This window comes from Plectrocnemia conspersa, unplaced genomic scaffold (genome assembly GCF_051122295.1).
Source record: "Plectrocnemia conspersa isolate PC_06_02 unplaced genomic scaffold, ASM5112229v1 ptg000008l, whole genome shotgun sequence".
Taxonomy (NCBI): Eukaryota; Metazoa; Arthropoda; class Insecta; order Trichoptera; family Polycentropodidae; genus Plectrocnemia; species Plectrocnemia conspersa.
The window spans coordinates 8,363,328-8,388,833 of NW_028277172.1; the positions used below are offsets into that span (position 1 = coordinate 8,363,328).

At 28.5% G+C, this 25,506-nt stretch overlaps 1 protein-coding gene across 1 annotated transcript in view; it reads left to right on the plus strand.

The window, feature by feature from the left end:
- Nucleotides 1-25,506, plus strand: part of side-IV (sidestep IV transmembrane protein) — a 592,042-nt gene that overhangs the window by 70,714 nt on the left and 495,822 nt on the right. Inside the window, exons 3-4 of the mRNA XM_088190337.1 lie at nucleotides 11,503-11,564; nucleotides 18,317-18,597. Of these exons, the coding sequence (XP_088046463.1) occupies nucleotides 18,444-18,597 (154 nt within the window). The 5' untranslated portion in view covers nucleotides 11,503-11,564; nucleotides 18,317-18,443. The remainder of the gene's footprint in view (nucleotides 1-11,502; nucleotides 11,565-18,316; nucleotides 18,598-25,506) is intronic.

Below are 25,506 nucleotides of genomic sequence, written 5' to 3' on the forward strand. Positions count from 1 at the left end.
ATATTCAAGTGTGAATGTCAGTAAAAGCGCATGAGAAAGTCTGATGAAGCAATTGTAGTTTGCTTGCGCTCCCGTATTTATACCTACGAGATTTTATTTTCCGCCCTTTTCAGTGGGATGGCCCATTACAAAAGGGTAGTCGTTGGGTAGTTTTCTTAAACAAATTGCTGTTGGCTGCTAGAATGCACGTGTTATAATTTATTACATGACGGGTACAAAATGTTTTCTCATCGTACAGTCCCATTCAATTAAATGAGCCCCAATTTTTATCATAGACGTCTTTGTACAACACTTGTCGACTATTTGTATTACATGTTGATTGGATTTAAAACCGAAGTTTATGATTTAAAAGCATATTACTTGGACTTTTTTTTAAAACATCTCTATCGTTTTTAAGACTTCTGATATAATCCCTCCACTGGGTGTTTCAATTATTAAATTGAAGGATGGTTTAAAGGATGAGTCCGGCAAGCGTATTCAAAGCCGAAACTCATAAACAGTTTGTGTGAAATTGCAGAGTATTAGTATTGTATTTTAGAATCTTTTTGAATCTTACTAAAATACGCTTGCTGCAATATTGAACACTGCTCCTCTTAAAGACAGACCTAAATTATTACGTAAAAAAGGAGATGTCTTCTACTATGACAATGTAGTGATGGTATAATAAACATTCTAAAATCATATTATGGAAAATTAAAACAATACTTGATAATTTTTTTTACATCGAAACATTGTACTTTATTTTTTGTATGTATTGAAATACATTAAACGATGATACAGTTTTTATTTTGATTTACTCGCAAATGTCTCATGTAATATAATCATTTGAGTTTTGTTATTTTTTTGAACAAAACATGGGCATTAATTACACACATAAGTACGAAACTAAACTCCTTGTTTCATGCCATAAAACCACGATAAATTTAAAAACTTCAAAAATACATGTATTAAAAAACTTTATTAAGTCATATTTCATAACAATTACAACAGTCGAGTTTTAATTGCAAAGCACGTGACAAGCACAACAGTCATAAACTTAGCCATAATTTAGTTCCAAAGTATACCTTCTAGGTTTCGACTTATTCGCATTGGTTAGCACTAATCGGCAATTTGATAAACTCCAGAAATAGGCAATAAATAATTCAGTCAATATCGTTTTCGCGTTGCCGCATATACAATTCGATATACATATATTTATCACACACAGGGTGGCACGAAAGTCGATGTATGCAAATTGACTGTGGCGAAGGCCGTTAATGGCACGGATGCCGTGTCTGGCCCCCGGAAACGCGTGTCCTTTTGTTTTAAGTGCGAAATCTATTGACCGGAAAATATGACAGGGTGGCTGGCATGTAACGAAATTCGAGCAGGGCCGCAATAAGCCTAAAAGCCGGCTGGGGCGACAAAATTCGGATGGGGCCATAAAAAGAGCGGTTAAAATTTCTCAACCGTTACAAGTGCCAAATTAGGTGATGTATTTAACGTTTTTTCGGTTTCGAGTTTTTTGACTTTAGGACCTTGACGCAATAGTAATGATAAGTATATAGGTGAGAAGATAAATAATATATCATATAACATACATTGTTAAAGAGTCATCTGAAGCTCATCACTTTTGATTTAAATAGCAATATAAAAATATTTCATTACTGTGTTTTTAAATGTATTTTTATATAATATAGTTTTTAATTAAATGAATATACTTTTTATGTTTATTTAAACCAATGACATATAAATTATCTATATTAAGTTCCATGTACAAGTATTAGTATCTGTAGATTACATTTATGTAAAATAAAGTTATTTAAATAATAAAGCAAAAAATTAATACAAAGATATTTCTTTCTTAAAATATATTTCTTAAACAATCTTTATGACATTTTTTTTACTGAATTGTAAACGCTTCGTATTGACACGCGCTATTCCTAAAAGTAAATAATATGCGACGTTTTTTGCTCGGTCCGTTTGTTTGTGTATTCTTCTATAAAAAATGGCATTATGCGTATTTTTTATTCCGTATAATAATAGAAATCGAAAGAAGGAATTTTACGGTCTGAACCGAGCAAACGGATCCAATCGAGATAGTGTCGACTCCCAAAGGAAAATGCAAATTTTCCAACAACTACTGCAGCGGAAAATGAATGCGAGACCTGACCTTTATATAGTTTAGACCATTTTACGGTAGACATTTAAATCTACAAGCATTTTATTGTTTACGGTTATTTGTATAAATTTATTTGCAAATTATAGCATATTATGTAGCGGATGTAGTTTATCGAGTATAGAAAAAATCGCAATCTATCTCTGCCCCATCGAGTCTTCGGAAAAACCCCTACAGTTGAAGATCCATTAAAACAAGTGTCTTTTCATCGAGGTTCGGCACAATCTAATGGGATTTCAAGAGTTTCTTTTGAACGAGTTGAACTTTGTTATTGAGTGTTGAGAAAAGAAAACATTTTCAAACGCCTTAATGTTTAAGAAAATATTGTGTTTATATTGTAAAATAGCGTGAATATAAATCATACACTATCTTCTGAATTTTAATAGCCTTTTATATTTTACAAGCTCTTGCACCTGACTTGTTTGCGTTATGTCTCTAGTTAAATTGTACTATTCAATGTTTATATCTAGTTTATTAGTTTTGGAAGCACCGTTTGTGATATTAAAAAGTAAAATAACTATACTTATTTAATAGATTGAGCCATTACAAAATATTACATTAATCATATTTGACAATTGTTCAGTGCGTTATACTATTTGGAAAATTTTTGTCTATCCCTGTTTTAATGTTACGTCTATTATATTATTAAATTGTTGGTATTTATATTGAAAAATAAATAATAAAAAAAAGTGGCTAAATAATATAGAAAGTTTTTAGCGTGTTGACTAAATTGTACCGATACAAATACAATTTTTAGCGAGCTAACTTTAATCTCATTTAGAGTATATAATTTAATACAAAAAAAATAGTGGTTTTAAAACTTTTTAAAAATAATTCTTAATAATTTAATAGTATGGACTATATGAAATTAGTCCCGTTTTCTGTTTATTCGAAATTAAACCTTAGCACGTATCGCCACAAACGTATTCAAAGAGATTTATCTTAGTTATGCTTTCGCCTCTGTTCCGAAATAATAAAAGAGTGAAAAGGAGAGGAAAGAATAAAAACAAATTTAGCGGTATATCAAAATAGATTACGTCATTAGTTAAGCCGATACTTTATCTTCCCCGGGAACAAATATTCGCCGAAAATTTGTCGTTTATTCGCAGGGAGGAGCGCACGCAGAGACCTCTTAAAACCCTTAGTCTATAAATAACGAAAGAGTCAACGTAAGAATGTTAAAAAAAACTTAATTTATTACAACTTTTTATTAATACGACCGGCCCCGGTCCCTCTTTTGCTTGCTTTTTTCTCCGAAAATGGGGACTTTTTATATGCGACATTTTGACTCGCCACACCCCGTCGGCCCTTTGGAAAAGTTTCCCCCGAAAAATATCACCTTACGCAGCCGGGGCGAAGGCCTGAAAATCACGTAAGGAGTTTTTATCAAGACAAAGTGGTCTGTAATCGGAAGTTAAGAGAAATTTCTGGGTTGATAGTGCAATCGGTCAATGATGCCATATAATATGTCGCACCAGAGGCAAAGGTTAGCTTATAAATTATTTACTTTCAATTGATATTTTCGTCTCACTAAATAATATATATAAACTTATTTCTTCAATTTATAAATAATTGTCTAAACAGATCTTATAAAAATGCACTTATTTTATATTGCACACCAATGTGCTGTATAAAATAAGTGACAATTAAAAACTTGCTGCCTTATTATAATTATTTACTATGTTAAAGTTAATATTTAATTGTTCAATAAGCATGCGACTACAAATAAAATGCTACACGTTTTATGTTGAGTACAAAAGCTTACTAAATATTGCTCTGGCACTAAATAAATTATATATACACAATACAAATAAAACACTTATTTTATTTTAAAAATATTCCTTCATATTAATATACATATTTTAACTCTTGTTCCCAATTTACTTCTACTGATATTTAAACCCTTTATTTTAATTTCATAATTATAAAATTGTGTGTGAGTGCTAAATAGTTAAACATTTTGTATATAAATATAATGCATGTACAAAAAATCATGTTATTTAATTTATTAGCTTAATGTGACTTTTAATACTCACACAGCATGTACTGTTAAAGTTTTGGCTGTAACACTAGCTGAATACTAATGAAATCATTCCGGCAATAAATTTCTTAGGTTTTTGCGTCGAAAAACAAAAATGTTACTTTTGCAGAAAGCGTCGATGTAAATCACGACGAATTCTTAATCATGTTTCGATCGTGTTCGAACTTTCAGAAAGTTTCAAAAGGCAAAGTTATAAAACAGACTATATAAATAGTTGATAAGTAAATCACACAAGTGAATGCATGTACATGGGAAGTCATATTTTGTTATACTTAAATCTAAAATTGTAATTTTGCACATAACTTAATTACAAAATAATTATTTTTGATTTTTTTATTTTAATTAAAAAAATACTTTTAATAAATAAAATCTTCCTAAAATCGTTTTAATTTAGACCTGAAATCACTGTACTTATAAATTTAAGTAATGGACTCATGTGCTTTATACTAAATATGATTCATAATCGATTGCAAATCATAATTATGTATAGTAGAGTATATTTATTTTATAAATATGTTCTATCGGTAAAAATTATTACTTAAAAAAATATTACTCCCCTAAGATTTATTTGCCTATGATACATAGGTAGGTATATAAAAAAACTATGTTTGTTTATCCTCACAAGTTTTTTTCATTGATTTAATCGACTTGAGAAAAATGTAGTTAAAAAAAACTCTATTTGGAATACTTAAACTAGTTTTAAATTCCCTATTTTTAGATTGGCAACCGAGATAATTTTTGCTGTGTTATTTTAATAATTTTGCCCTGTTATATTTATTTTGTCTATTGTACCTCAAGTATTTATTTTATTTTACTTTAAGTCTATAATTATGGATCGCTGGTAAAAACAAACGTATTTTTTGTACTTCAACTTCATTGCATAAGATTAAAATGATATTACCTGATATTTACAGCTTTTATTTTATTTTTATTGCAATGTTATTTATTTTTATTTTTACAGCTAAAGAAATAAATAAATACGAAGAAGCATCGCGAGAACACATCACAAGTCCCAGTTGCTTCATCGACATCATAGCCAACAATAATACAATTTGCCATTCCAGCGAAGACGTTCCGACTTCCTATTTGATTGCAGAGCCACTACCCTTTGACTTTACTATCCAATCACACAAATAAAAAATCTTCAGTGTTGGATTGTAAAATATTCATATAATATATATCTCCAGCCAATTGGTAATTTTGGGTCAAGGACTTTATCATTGATGAAACGACGAGAAGTCTTCTTTTTCGTTTAAGATTTTGACTTTTATTTCAGCTCAAACGTTTGTTTTACGATTTTGCTATATAAGAAAATTAACATTTTTCAATAACCCATCCGAATAAAAGAGCGGCAGTAACTCGCACGTAAATATACGATGAAAGAACGTAGAATCGACCGCGCGAACATTATTCACGTTATGATAACGTCCCGAGCTCTCCCCCAGGATAATACGGCGTTGTGTGTATGTGGGGCTTTATCCGAATATATATTGCCTTAAAAGGTTTCCGCGGCCGAAATTGTATATATCAGGGCTTATAACCCACTTACTACGCTCGTCTCGTGTTTTGTGTCTTTTGCTTTGACACAGGCGTAACTTTTTATCCGAACACACCCGGCGGGATTAGGAAATCGTTTTATGAGAGTTCCATAACAACCAACGCCTAAACCCCCCGAAGATTACGTATCACTGTTGAGTGTCCTTGGACCGAGAATATGCGGATACCAGTTGAGAATAATTTCACAGCTCTATGAGTTAGCATAGATTTTAGAGCAAAAGAAAGACTTGATATAATACTGTTCAGAATTTTTGAAACTAACTTTAAAGCGATAAATTATTTAATTTATAGTTACCTGTAATGTGCTTTATAGTTTATACTTTTTGGCAACAAAGTCTCTTCTATAATATCGAATTGAACTCTCGCCAACTTCATGAAGATCTCTGATATTAAATAATTCACTTCGGCATCAAGTGTCCAAAGTTTTATCCAAGTCTTACGATACACGGGTCGAGTTCCGGGAATCTTTCATGCAGCATTAATAATTCCGAAAACGTGGAGATTTATCTCGCAAAGCATTTTGTTTATCTACCCCGCCCCCCGCCCAGCATCCACTTCCGGGCAATGCCTATCGCCGTCTCTCTCTAGCGAAAACTTTTTGCCCGTTTGCAAGAATGAGGATAACGCTCTTGTAAAATTTAACGTGAAATTGCGCGAAAATTTATAGCGCATCCTTTTATCTCTTAAGAAAGACCGTTTTTACCGCACGTTTCATGGATTCGGCTAAAATATATAAAAATATACGCTTCAAGGATAAAAAGTGCTAGGCGGACATTGTTGTCATTGGGCGAATATAAAATGAAAAGGTATGATATAAGCTAAAATTCAAAGGTCAGAATTAAAAATCTAGAGGTCATGGGTAAAATACTTAGTAAAAATATATTGAAAATGTAGCGATTAAAATAGACAATCCAATATTATATATTCAAAGGATTTTGCCGATAACATTGAGAGAAAATCGATTTATTACAAACATTTTTATCACATATAAACAACAAAAGACAATACAAAACATTACTTAAGAATAGTTATATATTTTATATATAAAATTTGCTTTTAATAATACAATATATAATTCGAGATATCTTTATATTACTATTGAACAGAAAACTAGATGATCGTTGACTAGAGAAAAATCTGCAATATGGTAATAATTTGTTATAATGAATGCGAATAATTGTAGAACCAGAACAGATCTATCTACTTTGATTCATTACAGTGTCACGTTTTGATTACAATGGAACTTTAGACTCTCATATTTATACTTGAATCGTAGAGAAACTTTAATAGCAACTGTTGCTTTGACATTTTTTTATATTAAAAATAAATTAAAGATCAGAATCTCTTTGGATAATAAAAGTACTTTTACGAAGATTATTCAATATTTAACATACTTAGATATAAAAAAACTTTAAATTTTCCCATATTTCATGAAAGCGTATACATAATTAACTTTTTAAACATTATTCTATCTAACACTAAAGTTGTTTACAAAGTTTTTTATTGTAATAATATAAAGATAAAAGTTGTTCGTGATTTACTATTATTTTATTAACTTCATAATTCAATTTTAATACATATAGCTTGATATTTTTTTAGTTGGTGCCCACATTACATTATAAAGTATTCAAACCATCTATTTATGATATTTATAGCTTTTATATTTAACAGAAAATATATTTTTGAGTACTTAATGTAAAATACAGTTATTTAAAAAAATATATATGTAGTTATTATTTTTTTAATGAAAATGTAAAAACAATAAATTTACTAAAAAAAATGTATCATAAGGCAAACCAATCGAAAAATTTCTGAAAACTAATATTCAAAAAGCTTGTCTCGTGACACAAACACACAAAACGCACCAAAATCGTATCGGCAGTAAACAACAATTAACGTCTCACAATAACGATCTCATATAACGCTTATGTAAATATTCTTGCGTTTATTTAGAATTTATCTAAAGCATTTCTGCCGTGTAAACACGTCGTGAGTGTCGTATACAAATCTGATGGTAATAGACCAAAACCCTTTTTTTGTAAGAGTAGTGTATGTGTTTGTCGGTCCGAAATGACCAAATCTAGTGTCACCTCCCATTTACATATAATATTAGAGAAAAAATATCTTATAAAAGCCCAAAGAGCTTTTAAACACGAAAAATTATTTACATGGTTATCTGAAGTAATATATACATATTTATATATATTTAATAATTTAATATATACATATAATATAAAATACTGTATTTATTCAAAATTAAAATAAAGTTTTTTAAATTAGTTCTACATAGGTAAACATTCTCCGGAGCCAAATAATAAATTCTATGCATGTTCCATAAACGTTAAGCATATGTACTTGTTTGTGCCAAAATAAACCTTATTTCTATTAGATTAAGCTGTAACACATAGAATTATGTAAATAATTTGTATTTAAACTAGCAACATATGGCCTAGAATATTTGGGTTAATAATTAAATATAAATACTTTTATATATTTATTTATAAATCACATATTTAATTTAGATGCGGATAATACTGTTGATTTTAATTTTTTTGTAATTAAATTGATAATTAATTTTTATTTAAGATTTGTGGTAATCCCTGTAAAAAGTTAAAAAAAGTATGCAACATATAAATTTCATTTTTAGTTTACAATCTCGAAAATATTCTTCTTTTTGTCCCTAAAAAAGATTTAGCTGGCAGTTTATTAGATTTTTCAGCCTAATCTTCATGGTGTTTTGTTTAAACATGTCATTATTAGTATTTAAAAGTCGCCTGATGCCGTGCTTATTAGCGAGTGGAAAAATCACTTCTACCATATGCATTACAAATAAAGTTTATAATAATAATAAAAAAAATTTCATTTCATAATTATTTAAATGTTATTTGGTTTTTTTAAGCAAAACAAAATACACCGTAAACAAAAAGAGTTTTTAGCGGCTCCATGGTTAATAAAATAGCATCGAATAATCAGATTTAAAAAAAAGTCTGTTTTTTTTCTTGTTTTTAGTACTACATCTTGAAGTATTCATCGCTAATTTGTGTATAAAAATGTTTGAAATGTTGATTGATATATCATAATTAAGTAATAATACAGTTAATGTTTTAGTTGTTTAAATCATAACTAAACTAAATTAAACTTTTGACATAGTATCAGTTTATATCTGCTTTCATGATTTATTGAGTTCGTTAAAGCTTTAATTTATTTACTTGAAGCTAGAGTTAAGGATTCACCAAATTATATTGAATAACTAATTTGAGGTTTGTCCAATTACCATTACCTTTTAAAGCCATTGTGTCGTTTGGATATAATTGTATATGAACATGTACTGATATTTATATACAAAAGTAGATTAGGAATAAAATATTTTTTTTGTAATATTAAAAAACTAGACAAATCTGAAAATAAAGCATGTTTTTTATGGTTAATCCACCGGGTGTGTATTTGTCCTTTTCATGTGCTCCATATGAAACTATTGAAGTAAAAAATAATCATTTCAAAGGAATCTCTACCTGAGGCCAATTCAAGGACTAACATAGTCGAGCGGAAAAATAAAAACCACTTAGTTTTTCCGGTCAAATAAAAACGAGTTACATTAAAACGAGGGGTCACTTTGCCGTAGATATTCATATAAAAAAATAAAGAGGAAACGTCCCCCGTGGCGAATCTATGACGATTTCTAAATTGAAATTGATACGAGAACAACAATGGAAACAACACACACGATTTCGTCGAAATTCATATTTTTCTAGTGGAATGTTTATTGACGCACGGAATTCAATTCGCTTCGCAGTGTTTTCAATGAAAACATCACAACTAGCCAAGTGGCCGAGTTATATCCTTAAACAGTGTGTAATGTAGCCGAATCAAAATATTGGACCCTCTCGGTAAGCAATCGCTGCTGATGGAATCGATCAATCTTATTTTTTTCTCCGACAGACGTCTGAGAAAATAACTGCGAGAAGAACGGAGGAGAGTAGAGGTGAAAAAATGTAAAAGAAAAAATATTACAATATCAATAGTGAGCGTCGATAAATAAATAAAACCGATTCTTTGTCGTTTGGGGAAGAATCGGAGAATATGGCGAAATCGTTGCAAACACGCCAAGGCATTTATTATTAACCTTTTGCGCGCGATTGATGAAAGGATATATAAAACGCTCGAAACGAAATTTATTGGAAACACTTTGCCGCTCGCTTATTATTCGGCGCTATATGATTGTATCGAAAGTGTTGATATTTAAGAGCGATTCGATAAATCATAAATATCTTGACAACTATAAATTAAAGAACTATATTTTGTTTCTTATAAAAAATATTGAACACTTTGACTACATTTATATACTTTTTTTTTATTTTAGACGGGTGATTTTAAAAAAATATGTAGTGAGTCTGTGGCAGGGGTACGAATTGAATTTTCGTTTTCATATATAAAAAAAGTTAAAAATAGTGTATTTTTTTGTTTTACAATGTATGCAATAAAACTTTTATTTTTATTTAAACATGAGAGATACAAAAAAAGTAACAAAACAAAATTCAAATCGTTATTGTTATTTTTACTATGGTAACGTAATTATTTATAAATCTTTTGTTTTTTTTTATATACGTTGTGATAGTGTTGTGTGTTAAAAATCTCTGTGTCAATTTATTATATATGATTAAATTAACTAGTGTCGAAAAGCATCCACAACCGTTTTTTATAAAATGGTAATTTAATATATCTATAACACTTTTTACTATGATCAACACTATGTTTCATAAGAATTGAAGGAATTCGTTACCGACTTATACCACTGGCTTATAGTGCTAATCGATAAGAGTTATATACGATAAAACGTAAAACAACCAAACGTCTACGCATAAAAAAGTAGCAATATTTAGCTTTTGTATAAAGCAACCGATAGAACAACAATTATAATTATATAATACATTTCCTAATAATAAAGTCGCTAAACTCACTTTGATTTGATTTTAATAAAATAATAAACGTTGTTTATATAATAAATAAATAATAAATATATAAAATTCATATTTAAAACTATAAAAATTGAGTGAAATATAAATAGTTAGTATGTAACCTATCATATCAGCTGATCCAAACAGTAGATAACATAAAAAATGCTTTTTTATCCCACTAACAACATACACTATATTTTAAATATCTGTTGATATTATCTGATAATTAGATTCTAAAAATATATTTGCGACAATCAGACCCTAGCAAAAATAAAATTTAATTAATTATTAGGACATGTCATTTCTGTATTTTCCTGTATATTTTATATACTATCAATATGACATTCAATCAAAGGAGAATAATATTTATGCGTGTACACATTGTAGATTTTCATGTTATAAATTAATATCTAAAACTCTGAATACGCACTATATTAAGAAATTATTTTCACAATTAAACATTGCAAATGCTCAGGTAATATATAGATTTTTAATAAATACTAAATAAATCCTTCCCTAATCTCGACCAATACAATACTGCAGTATTAATTCAAACTAGAATTCTAAACAAGCTTCTCCTAGAATTAAATGTACCATAAGGTCAAACTTTGCCTGGTTGCGTGCATTAAAGCCATCTGCTGGTCGCGTAATAAATTATGGATTACCTGGTTTACTTTGTCGGTGTACTTTTCGAACGTTTCCACTCCACTTTCCGCACTTTGCTCTTTACAATGAATCAGGTTCAATATCCCTAATGTCAGATTTGAATAAAAAATTTTTTTTGCTTTCAGGTGCTGAAATTTTGAGCGACTGAAACGACACGAAAGAAGACAGAAAAGATACAAACAAAGAAGTGAGATATTACATCTAAAATTTTGATTATTTCATACAAATGTATAGCAGACGAGAAATTGCTAAACTCAATGAAATGAAAACTGTTCCGTTGCCATTGTATAATACTCCCTTTATTGAAATATTTGGTACTTATTTCTTAATACTACGATAGTATCATTCTTAATGGAATGTCAGAACATAATAAATGGTTTAAATTTAGACTTATTTAAAATTTATTATTATTTAATTAATATTACCTTCAAGCCTAGAAAATATATTTATATACTGCTCTTAGATGATATTATATTTAGTTTCTAGAAATGAAAATATACACATCGAGAAAGGAGATATCGGAAATAATTGCATATATATAAATATATTACGTAATAACGCTAGAAATAACTGTCGCCTGCATAAGTAATATTAAAAATAATAGCGATTGTAATATAGTCATTGAGACACTATTGACAAGAATATTCATTATTTTAACGCATGATTGTTTGTTTTTTTTTAATAATAATGATGTAATTATAGAGTCATACTCAATTTAAGAAAGATTAATATCGCTAAATACATTAAAAAAAATTTAAATAATTCTATCTATATTATAAGTATATTAATATTCTCACACATCCCTATTTTCCTATAATACATAGCAGCACATAATTCATTTTGAGAGAGGTAATTGCTCTAAATACTCTGGTTTTTGTCTTTATATTACAATAGCTATTATTTTTGATATTACTTATGCAGGCAACAATTATTTCTAGAGTTATTATTTAATAAATTTATATATATGAAATTATTTTCTATATCTACTTTCTCGGTGTATATATAATTGCAAATGAAATAGTGTTAACATTGAAATCAGAATAAAACAGCATATGAACTTTGGATAAAATAAAATAAAACAGAAAGGTTACTAAGTAATATATACACTACTCTCAATGAATATTAACGGAGCCACATTTGCGAAAGTAGAAGATATAAAAAAATACGTAGGGTTTATTACAAATACTAAAAAGTAAATGGACGTGAACTAAGCTTGATGCTAAAAATATTTTTATATTACAACAGTAAATAATTATGCTTAGGATAAATAGTTTTGAGGAAATCGTCTCTACTTATGCCTAGTTTATCTTATTTTTTTGAGTGATGTTTTACACATGTTTCACAACCATAAGTAACAAATAATCTTATTATTCAAAAAAAAAAAAAGATAAGCTAAGCATAGGTAAAGACGAATTTCTCAAAACTATATTTGAGCCAATTTTGAACTAAAGGAACTCATGTAAGAGTCAGTTCGTCAGTTGTCATATTTTGAAAAATTCATATGGAATAGAAAATTGTTCAAAAGGAGTAGTGAGTAGATAACCAAAAATTAGTTAAATAGGTCTTTTTAGTCTAGCAAAATGCTAAACTAAAAAGACTAGAAAAAAATTTAGTATGAAATGTTTAAATTAGAAAAGTGAATTTTTCTTAAACTATCCTGCATTTTTTTAAATTATTTATTTTAATAGCCAAGAAATTAAAAAATAACATTTCAATAAACTTGCTATTTGATTCATTTCAAACGATGAGGATTATTTTGCGGATATTTTTTTGCTAATTCATTCCATGAAAGGTGAATATTCGAATTTTTAATATTAGCGTATATCGATGTCTGTTTCCGGAAACCGGTTATTAATAATTTGAAAAATTCGAGAACCTGTTAGTAAAAAATACAAACCTTCACACGTGCTAAACGGAAATGTCTGTTTGTGAGTAATATATTGAAAAATAATTGGACTCTGAATTTCGATTGCAAATAAATGGAACTTCAACAGTAAATGAGCAATATATATATAACAATATTTTAAAAACAATTAAACCTATCAGTAAAATGTTAACTATTTAGATGTTTTTTTAAGAAAAGCAGTTTTTAAAATAAATATATTAATCATCTGATTTTTCAGTTTAATATGGAATATTTATTTTATGTAGATACATTCTTTAAATGGCGTTAATTTAACAATTACATTTTGGCGTATATAGCTGATAAAAAATATTTTTCTAGCTTTGACTAATTATTTAAAATTGAACAGGTAGGTATTCATTATGTGACGTATTAAGTTTTATTTTCAATTGACTTAACGTAATTACGATTAAATTGATTCGTGTGGTTTAGTTATTTGCAGTCTTTTGATTAAATCTTTCACTCTACAAAAATGAACGGTCTTAGCATTGAGCGATAGGGCAAATTTCACGATGACTTATGGTCTTAATCTCAAGGTCTCAATGAAAATTAGAATGGTGCGTTAACAGCACTCCGAAATATAATATTATAGAACCTTTGAATAATATATCTCTTGATTTAACCGTTTGGTACAGCCCTAGAGCTGAATACTATAGATCCATGTGGTTTTTAGATCTGTTTGTATAGCATTAAATTATTTTATTTTGATCTTCTCATTAGCCAATACATTATTTTTCGTTCGTTCCACGGTAATGAACCTCTTGTGCCTTTCGGAGGTGGTGACAAAATTCCTCGATTCTAAAATCCAAATTGATGTGTAGCCTATACCGGCTTTTAAAAGGCATTTAACAACGACTTCTTCGTAAGTTAAGCAATTTTGGTTTTTCAAACGATTTTAAGCTATGACAATTGTCGCTCCGATAAGTATTTCGCACATTTTGTAGTACAATAGGAATCCAATCATGGGTCTCTATTAACGAAAAATATGCAGCAATTATTAACTCGTAATATTTATTACATGCTGATGATCTAAAAGTGTTTCAAAGTATTAGATTCAGAGTAGTAAAATAATCTGTTAGAAATATAAGATTCAAGTAATCTACACATTGCTTTGGTAGTATATTTTTTAGTTTTTGAATTAGGCCTCTGTGCCATACTTTATCAAAAGCTTGAGCAACATCTAAGAAAATAGCTGAACAAATATATTTTTCTTCTAGCACTTTTTCTATTAAATCAGTGATGCGATGCACCTGATCGATTGTAGAATGTGAATTTTGAAACTGATGATCAGGAATTGCTTTTTTCTTCCTTATTTTGGGTTTCATTTTTAACATGTTTATCGAATACTTTAGTTGCTATTGGTAGCAATGATTATAGGTCTGTACGATTTTATTTTATTACTTCTGCTATTTTGCAGGCAGTGGGCACATGTTTTAATCTAAATACTGCCATAATAAAATATGTTAGTTAAATTATTGCCTTTTTTGAAAACTTCTTTCTGATTTCAACAGTTATTAAGTCAAATCCGGTTGCTTTATTTGAATTAGTTATTATTTCAATAGCTACTTCTGTTGGTGTTGTATATATTATTCCTTCGTTTTAATAATTTTTTTTGCCGTTATCTTGTATTTTCGTTTCATTAGGTTTAAAGACTTTTTTAAGATGGTTTGCAAAGCGTTGGCTTTTTGTTTGTTATCCCTCGCCAAGTCTCCATTTATCGTTTTAATTGACATTGCATTCCATAAAGAATATTCTGCTGTTCAATTATTTAGGTAATTATTAATTTATTCATTATTTAATTTCTAAGTTCTTCGTTTTAATTTTTGCGCTTTATTATTCAAAATATTTTTATCATTACGATCTCTGGTTTAATGTCATATTATTCTTGCCCTTCTTTCTTTATTTACCAGATTTCTTATCTCTATTGTGAAATTATTGCTTACTGTCTTATGTGTGAGTTCCTTAGTATTGCTCTAAGCTGCTTTTTGAATGCCCTTAAAGTAGTACTTGGTTTCTTCCTTGAGATTTTGTTTTGTTTTAAATTGTACATTGAGCTTAAAATGTGTATTCTGATAAACTAACATATAACATTATTGCGTGGGCGATAAAGTACTAATTCTTTAACGGTTTGACTTTTTTTAGATCTGGCATGCACACCTGTCCTACTTGTAATATAATTATATTTATAAAGAATTCAAATGGTTTCTATATCTGCTGGTGACAGCAAGAAGGTCGTACTTAAAACAAAAATACATTTTCTAAATATATTCTCTTGGCTAAATACTATTTATATATTTTATAAAATATAATAATTAGACTTACACCTAAATATATTTTCCCACGATTCATACGCACACGCGCCATGGCAGGCCACACACGCCAGATAAAGACGTTGCTGCACACAGCATAATGGCACTGGGTACACGCGAAATTAGACGTCGGAATGGAAAAGGGGAAACCAATTGTGCGGCGTTAGGAGATCTGACACCTAATTCATCGGCAACCGCTCTCGTCTACGTGACTTGGTTTCGTACTTGCGGCCCCGAAGCTTTCACCAGAAATACCAAACATATTTCTGGCAATGCTGCCACCCCTTTTGGCCAGAAAACGGGGACAATGGAGCGGCATCCCCCGTCAATTCCACGCGGCGGTCGATGGCGGGATGTGCTGTGATTATATCACACCCCGATTCAATATCCTCATATTGATCTTGTATTATCAGATTTTTTTTACTGGAGCGTGGTGGGAGATGTGTGGGAGACGTAGGAGAGACGGGCCTGATAAATAAAATCTTTTATTTCGATATCAATTTTCGATAGATGAAATACGCAGAAACGTGTTTGTTTATTTGTTCGATGAATAATGCTACTTATCAATAGAATAAAATGATTATTATTATATAATATGGTTTTATTTATTTATTCTGTAAGCATATGTACTAGTTCGTCGGTTTTTCTATGATTTAAAAATACAACAAAATCAATTTCTTGAGATTATTAAAATTTTATTTACAATTTGTATTTTGACTTATTATTTTTTAAATTTAAGAATTAATATAATTTTTCTAAGAACCATTTGAAGCTTTTTAGCTGTATGCTTTTTCAAACGTAAAGATAGGGCTCGTTTCTATTTACGACATATAATAGTAATTTATAAACTATGCCCCAAGGAAACAATAAATATTTGCTTACGACACATCTATTAAGATATGTCGTAAGCAAATATATTGTTTAAGTCGTTCGTCTAAAAATATCTAGCTTCTAAACACAAATCACATAAAAAGGGCCACAGTATTATTTTCTCGTAAAATATGTTAACATGCATAATAAACATCATAAATATATTTTTAATCCAAAAAAAAAATTTTGGTAAATGTGAAATTAAAAAAATATTACTCCAAGTCATTAAAATATATTCGCTACAGTTTTTCGCATGAATATTAAACAAACATCACGAGAAAATTTTAAATATCTAAGAAATGCTTTATTTCATAAAAAAATTTACAAAAACTTACGATCCCTTTGAATTAATTTTTCTTAATTATTATTATACTTGTAAATACTAGTAGCAGATAATCATATATTTTTATCTTATGATTTCTATAAAAAGTATATTTTTATCCTACTGTATTTTCATATTATTGATACATATTTTTATATATTCAGCACTGTGACATAAAAAATAAAAACATCTAGTAATATATAAAAGTTACTTCTATGCTACCCATTCATATCATCCGTAATAGAGGGAAGAGTAATATTTTCCGATGCCTTTCCATCGCTTTACATATCATTATTTGTTAAAAATATTTTTTAAATATTTATAAATTATTGTAAAATTGAAATGGAATCTCTCTTTTTAGATTACAAGAGATCATACAATTTTTATAAAAATATTTATTTTTTATTGCTCTCTAAATTTACTGAGATGCGATAATAAAATTATATAGCAGAAATTATTTTTTATACACTAATCTTTTATATTAATTTAATATATATTATTATTATTAAAACATACCTAGATATAACAAAGCTTTAAACGAGCCACTCGTGTTTTTGATGTGTCTAAAATAAAACGTCTCCAAAATCGTTATTATATTCATAGAGCATTCCAATTACTTTTCGCTAACGTTATTTTATACACATTTAATTTAGACTTAATTTTAGCCCGCTGATATGTTCACAATGGGTGGGGATTATGGTGTCTGATAATTTGAAAAGGGTTGAGTCTCTAACGATAGAATATCAACGAAATGAAGATAGCTACGGTTCAAAATTAAATTCTTGTATAATTATACGTAATTATAAAGCGTAATAAACTAATATGTAATGCGTAAACGTGAACGTTAATAATCTTGCACGTAGTGTTTACGTCATTTTTATTATAGTGTGATTCTAATCAAATTTAAATAAATGAATTATTGTATAAGAAGTAAGGTTTGTGATGAATAAATTATTTTTACATGCTCTTACTAATCGATAAATCATTGTATTTAAAACTATTAAATAAAAAACATTACCTTTTTAAAAATATCTATTTAGAATAAGTTTTGATTATTTAAAATGTTCGCAAAATGCATTTAGATTTATTATGACTATCTTAAAAAATAAACAATAGCGTGTTCTTGAAATAATATAAATAAACCCTAAAATAAACTGTTTGAAAATATTTGATGGACTTGTCTGATAAAACTTGAACAAAAATATAAATAAACCCATTTGTATATCCAATATAAATAAATTAACGTTTATTTTGTGAATTGAAGTTTGTCGTCAGTATACTTCAATCGGACAAAGTAATGAGCTTTAAAGATTCAGATTACACATAAATTTTTAATCACCCTATATACGAGTTCGTGGTAATCGATTTTGTTTGAACACGACCGGTCTTGTATCGAGAGTAGATTTGATCAAAATTTGACGGTTGTTTTATTCTGATTGACATGGGAATGATTCGTAAACTTTTCATGACTCAATGAAACGCATTAATATGTATCACCGACTACTACTAATATATACATATAATTTTTTTTTCAGTTACGAACCGACGTCCGAATATGGAACACAGTGTTGTATTATAATTATCAAAGAAGTGTAAATTTATTAAAATATTTGTGCATAATAATAGGTAAATACCGCGTATTATAAATAAATTCAATAAGCAATGATAGTGAGATTAAAGTGCTATACAAGTGTTTTGATGATGATGGCCATTATGAAGTGGTTGGCTGTTGGAGTATTGTTGTTTACATTTCGACCGGCTGCTGCCAAATCTTACGTAGATGCTGAGGACTTCATCAGCGACTTAGACAAACCAAGTGAGTGCTTGTTTTATTTTTTTTGTGGCATAATAACCGCGGCTTCATAATTACTTACCTCTTAAAACATATGTTTTTCGAAATTTAATAATAAATATAGGAGTAATATTACATATGCAATAAATTATTTCAAGTTTAAAGTTAGCCGTTATTAATTGCTTGTATCATTGAATATATTAGTGATGTAAAAATATACATTTATAATAGTGAGATCATCAATGATGTTCTTGAGAATGTTCTACTTAGTTTAACGAACACATATGCTTCAAAAAAATAGTATTCCAGATAAGGACAATATCTATCAAAATTGTATAATTATTTAAGCAAAAGCTTAAGTTTTTTTACAATTTGAAATTATTGCATATTTATTCTAATTATAAAAATTACGTAAAGCATTTATTAAGATATACGTTTTTAATAAGCCCTTAAATTCATGCTATTGGTATTAAGTTTATTTTCACCTAACCAGAATATTATCTTTGCTATTTATTAGGATTTTGTAACTTATTATAATTAAAAGGAGAGTTGCCGTATGGTTTACATAAAGCTCGTATATTGTATTGTATCGTAATCTCTTAGGATTCGCACGACCTTCAGAAAACAGCTTAACATTATTGCTAAAATATAATAAACATCACACATACTTTTTCAAAAGCTTATCTATGTTATAAGTATATGGATTAAACTTATATGTATGTAGAAGATAAGAGCATATTTTTATAGTAATTAATAAATTTAGTAGACTGTCTACGTTATAAATACTAATTAAATAAGTTTACTATGTCCATACAAACAAGATATATGACTAGTTATTATTGCATAAAAATGCTTTTCAAATCAAAATCAGATAATAACTTCTATAAATTTGCACAATATTTTTTTTGAGTTATCTTGAGACTGAGAATATCAATACTGGAGAAGATTTTCATTGATAATTTTTTGTTGTTTATTAAATTCAGGAAAAGCGTAGTCTGTATGTTCTTCATTGGTACCTAGAGCCTGCGGGTTCAAGCTACGGCAGCCGACTCGAATTTGTATTTATAAAAATGCTCTGTTATTGAAAAAACTGCCTTCAATGCAAGGTGATATATATTGATATAAAATATAAATTACAATACATATAATAATTTATAATTAATTACATAAAAATTTTGCTGGTTTTAATGAAAAGTTTGGTGGTTTTAATACTTATAAGTATACATTATTTTTTTTATTAACTTACTTAGTTGGTAAAGATTTATCCTGCTGTTACGCCTTGGGCTTACGCATATCTAGCTACAGTAAAAGATTATTAATTTAAAAGAAAAAATATGTTATATAATCTCTCTGGATAATCCGCTAACGTCTTTTGTGCGATGCGTCTTTGCTTGTCTCTGTTGCTGTGACTTCATAGCGTCTTTGTGTTTTTTTCTTGTCCTATCTTTCTGTGACTAAATTTCAAATATTTTATAATGCTGGTTTGAGACAGCTCTGGCGAATTGCAGATGAGGATGTATGCGAGATAAGTGCATCGCTTCTTGAAACCACCCACAAAATGCCTGAAAATAAAATTGATCTAAATGGCGATAGAGTAAAAGAACAATCGTATTATGGGCAGGGAAATGTTTTATCTTTTTAAACAATAAGTTGTTTTTTTGGTAGCACTTATGGGTGCTTAATATCTCGAAACAAACTTGTTATTAGGTGGTCCGTGTTATATTTTTTTAATTATAAACACAATTGTTTGGTCATGAGATATCTCTTTCGTTGTTATGTGTAGTACTGTGTATTACCTTACATTGTTCATTTGTTTGAAATGGTCGTTAAAATTATCAAAATTATAACAAATTATGTGAGTAAACTTCCACAAAACTTAATATACAATTTATTAATAATCTTTTAATTTATAGTATTTTGATTTAAAAAACCAAAGTTCCTGAACTCACATTAAGCATCTTCAAGTCTTTACAAAATATTAGATAAATATATATTGCACATGGTAAAAATTAATTAAAATAGTATAATTATATACGTTTTATAATTTTAAACAAGACTCTACTATTTTTACAAAATCTTTTAAAACCAAACTTATCAAAATATATAAAATTTGATTTGATATTTAGGAAATAAACTTACATATTTTACTGCCCTAGATTAAATAATATTGTTCAACTTTTAAATTTAAGTAAAATTAAAATAATAAATATATTTAAACTTCACATTACGTAACAACATTTATAAAATATGCCAAATACGCAAAAACATTAAGCTCTGCATATAAAACTCTCAAACTTCTTGGAATATAAATATTAATGCTTTTCGAGTAGGAAAATATTTTAATTATATTTATTTGTTGAATCATTAAACAGTTCAAAAATCTTAGCTCGAAACAGATTATTATCTTAAATGTAATCTTTGCAATAAATGTTTGAAATCAGGTTTTGCTATAGTCACTTGTTTGGAGAGAGTTTTGATATCAATGTCATCAGCATAAGCCAATATTTGCAACTTCGTCGCTAAGCACTCCAAGCTATTGTCTGTTTAAAGATATTTCTTTAGGATGTAATACGTAGTACTAATCCAGACAGTTCATGGACAATAAGTTTATATATCCCATGACGTCACAAGTGACTTCGTTGCGGGTAAGCTTGCGCGTATTCTTAAGCTATCGCAGAAGTCTTTATCTCAGACTGAATTTAATAAACCAAATCGTCCGTAGGCTACAAAATATCAAAATCAAATTTCAAGCCTAAAACACTACAAGCATATCCTTCGCTATCTCTCCACCTTTAATTTTCGTTAACGTCTCGAGCAGCTGTGCAGATTTCCGATCGGATTATTATTGTTGCGTGCGGACCCCCATTACGACTCGCGCCAAAGGCCGACTCAATAAGCCAGAGTAAATTTTCAGATTATTGAATCAATATTGACGTAATACGTCAACGGGGTCGCGCTGCCCCCAATTTTCCTCGATCCAGAAGGAAAAATAATTTTCCGGCCGCGAGCGTTGCGGAAAAGTCTGGAACGTAAACGGTGCGCCAAAAGTTATCTGTTCGGAAAAATATATATTTAAAAATCTGATTGTACGTAGAATAATGGTATCAAATTGCATATAGTGTAATTGAATAATTTTGCTGGGAGAGTCTTGATTTTTATTTAAAGTTATGGAACATGACCAGATTTGGAATATTTTTTTTTACACGACATGTCAGTCTTAATGTAATATCAATATTTTTTAAACTTATTGTTTAGCACAGGGGTATGAATCTTTTGGACTGCATTGCTTGACAAAACATTGTCAAGATCTGCATTAGGAATTTATTATTTATTTTTAAGTATAGTGTAACCCATATTACAAATGGGTCTATTATAATTTTTCATACAAAAAACAATAATATATTATTTTTATTGTGAGAACTGCACATGTTATCTTATTATCGTTGCGTCAATATCTAGTTTTATATAATAATAGACGTATAAATGAAATAGAGTATCTTAAAAACGCTCATCTAAAAAAAATTGTTTTAACTTTACTTTTTGTGTGTTTCATATAGGAAAAAAATAAACGTACTATCCAAAAGGGACTTCTGGGAATATTCTAAAAGTACAGATTATTTTTCATTACGCAGTTATAAACTTATAAAAGTGTAGTAGACACTTCAATTAATCTTGATGTCAACTGAAACTAAAATAACAAATATACTGAAATGCAGTTGCTGCTGGTAATAAAAATAAAATTTTATCTGCATATTTCTTGCTGTTTATTTTTATTATTTACATTAAATGTACTAAAGCTATAATTTTTTAGTATATTAAATTGTCTTCTTCATAAACATCTTCATTAAATTGTCATCTTCTAATTATGTATATATAAGTTGATTAAGTTCCAAGAAAATCTTGAAAAAACGGATTAAATTTATGATTAAAATTGAAGTATCATAGAAATACTCATTACGACTCTATCGACTATCTCAGTGATTAAACTATCTATTGTCAACAAAATTATTTTACGAACTTCAAAATAAAACAATATTAAATTATGTTATTACATTACAAACCAAATATACAATATTTAACGAAATATTATATATAGTTGTATTTTAAAAACCTACAATGAATTTCGAAACAGTATCCAAATCCCGTAGTATATGTATAGTCGATGCTTGCTCTCAAGCTTAAGTATGCTTCACTTAGAATGGCGTATTTATTTTTCACCTGTATTGTGATAGTTTTTTCCCACAATACCTGTTTGTAAAGCTTTTTCCGCTTTTTAAGCATGGTCTCTGAAGAGTATTAGGAATCGGCAGTGTTCGCATTGTTAAGAAAGTGTTTGCTACTTGGTTAAATAGTAAACTGTTGTTAAAGCACTTTTGCCTTAGAAAAGGCCATTACAGTTTAATGGTTCAGATTTAAACCTTTGTACTGCAGCCGTTGTTAACTCTCGCTTAATTGTTGTATGTAAAGATACTACGATATTTTTTTAATGCTACGGATTATATTCATTGTGAAATTCATATATCTTGCATCCCTTATCCGCTCTCTCGGATTTCCCAGAAGGCAGTTTTTGCGGGAAAACATCCTATCGATTTCCACCCACGAATTCTGATTTATTGAACAATAAATTAATATGTGCTTCAATATATCACAATGATTTAGGCTTATATTTTTATTCCAATCGTACGCGTATCAATGAAAATAATTTATGATTTCTATTTGCGCATTCGCATATTTTTATAGTATGTTTAAATTGTTTAAATAAATAGTGTATTTCATGGATAATTATTGTTATAAAATATATTAAAATGTTAGTAAAGCGCAATAAAATTATTTGAAAGTAATATATATTTGCAAAAAGATTTTTGCTCAAACGATATTGAAGTTCGTTGTAGTTCGACAGCTACACCTTGAAATTTTGAATGTATACGACTACATTACTGAATTTAGAATAGTAATTTATTATATAAAATTAATTTGCTGAGTGTACGGAAACCAAGAAATATATTTTAAATATTTACACGATGAATTCTAGGAAAATTTGATTACATTTAATTTAGAAGTTCGTGTGCGTTTCGAGCGCTCATATAAAATTTATTGTTCTGATCAATGTCGGTTTTTAATCATAGCAACACACGTTTTCATTCCCACTTTTATGTAATTGGCATATTAACAAATAGGACGTACGATAAAATCATGCAATCGAGCGTAATAGACACGAGTGCGTGCCGTTGAATTAATTTAGGGTGTTTGCCACGTTTATACATTATTTTAAGGCTTGTTTGATTATTCATTTTTATTTTTAATAATTTAAAGATAGAAAATGTAGTTAATTTATATAATACTATACAGAGCTAATAGGTAAACACTATCGTTTTTAATTTAAATATATACTATAATAGGAAGTAGCTTTGTTGTATTTTTTAATATAAAAATAAGAGCCTTAAAATTTTTTAGAAGTCTGTAATGAATTAACATCTATTTTTACTGCATAAACGTTTAAGATGCAAAAATATTTTATACCAAATTTGTTAAAAATAAATAAGAGGAATTGTATATGCTTATATTACTAACTAACTTGCAATAAACGCTATTTTATTTCATAAGTATTATTATTGTCAGATAAAAAAAATATTTGTATGCAAATTCGTTTGTAGAGTATTACGTCGTATATTTAATCAAGGCACAAAAATAAATCTACCGTGTAATATTTTATTAGCTATAAAATTTCACACATTTCTTTAGCTTGCATGTTCTGTATCAGTTGTTCCTTGGCCGTGTCAAATCTGCCTTATTAATCCGGTGATATTAATTCATTATAATACCAACGTTACATTATCTAAACATCGCGCTTAAATTTTATGTCCAAATAGCACGAATACAACTAAACGCTATAAAGACCTAGACACTAATAAGCCAAAATAATAATCCAACAAAAAAAATATACGAAAAAATTAATATAATAATAAATATTTATTATGTTTAATCGATTAACGTGGTTCTCAATAACAACCGCAGCGTTAACTCTCTTTGGATCGAAAAGTTGTAAAGCGTTTTCCGTGTATATGTATTATTCGCGTTTTCCCGACGATGGTTGTGAAAGTTATGTTAAGTATGAAAATTGACTTTTAATAAGTCACACAGAACGTCGTTTTCCACTAGGAAAAATATTTTACGAGAAAACCTTCGATAATTGCACTGTTACTTTACGACTTGGCCAAATTGCTTCTTCGTCCTTTTATAATTTCGCCAGCGTAAAATGACTTTATAGCTTTAATATACTATCGTAAACTTTGCCGTTTTCATTTGCGCACTTCTACTATACTGCATAATTGTGTAGTTTCACCTATTTACAATTCTAATGAAACTTATTGTAAGATACATGCTATTTTATATGCAGTAATACATATACATAAACTACGTGTCTCTTAAAAACTTTTGTCACGCAGAAAATATTGTATATTGTGATCATTATGACTTAAGAAAGTTGTCCATTTTAATTATATTATTAATCCAAGATATCTACAGTTCAATCGATTATAATTTCATATAACTGGCGTAACTTAGGTCAATGATTGTCATGTCTTTAAAGAAAATAATTATATATTTTCCTAATAACCATCTTTGTATCAGTTAATATTTACGCAAAAATATGTCTTTAATATATTATATTAGATATTGCTCAAAATGCATATACACTTAAATAAAGCCGCAGCGTGTGTAACGGAGAGAAAATTGCTAATCATTTATAGCTTAATTTAGCTTAAACTATTAATAATCATAGTAACACTATCATTAAAATGTGATTAATTTTCAAAACAATGTCCTTATCAGTGCTGTCGAAACAAAATGGCTTGTTGCGCCAAAACGACAAATAAAAACACACTGTGAGCTGCACATATCTATTTAAAGAAGACGTAACATTTATATTATATT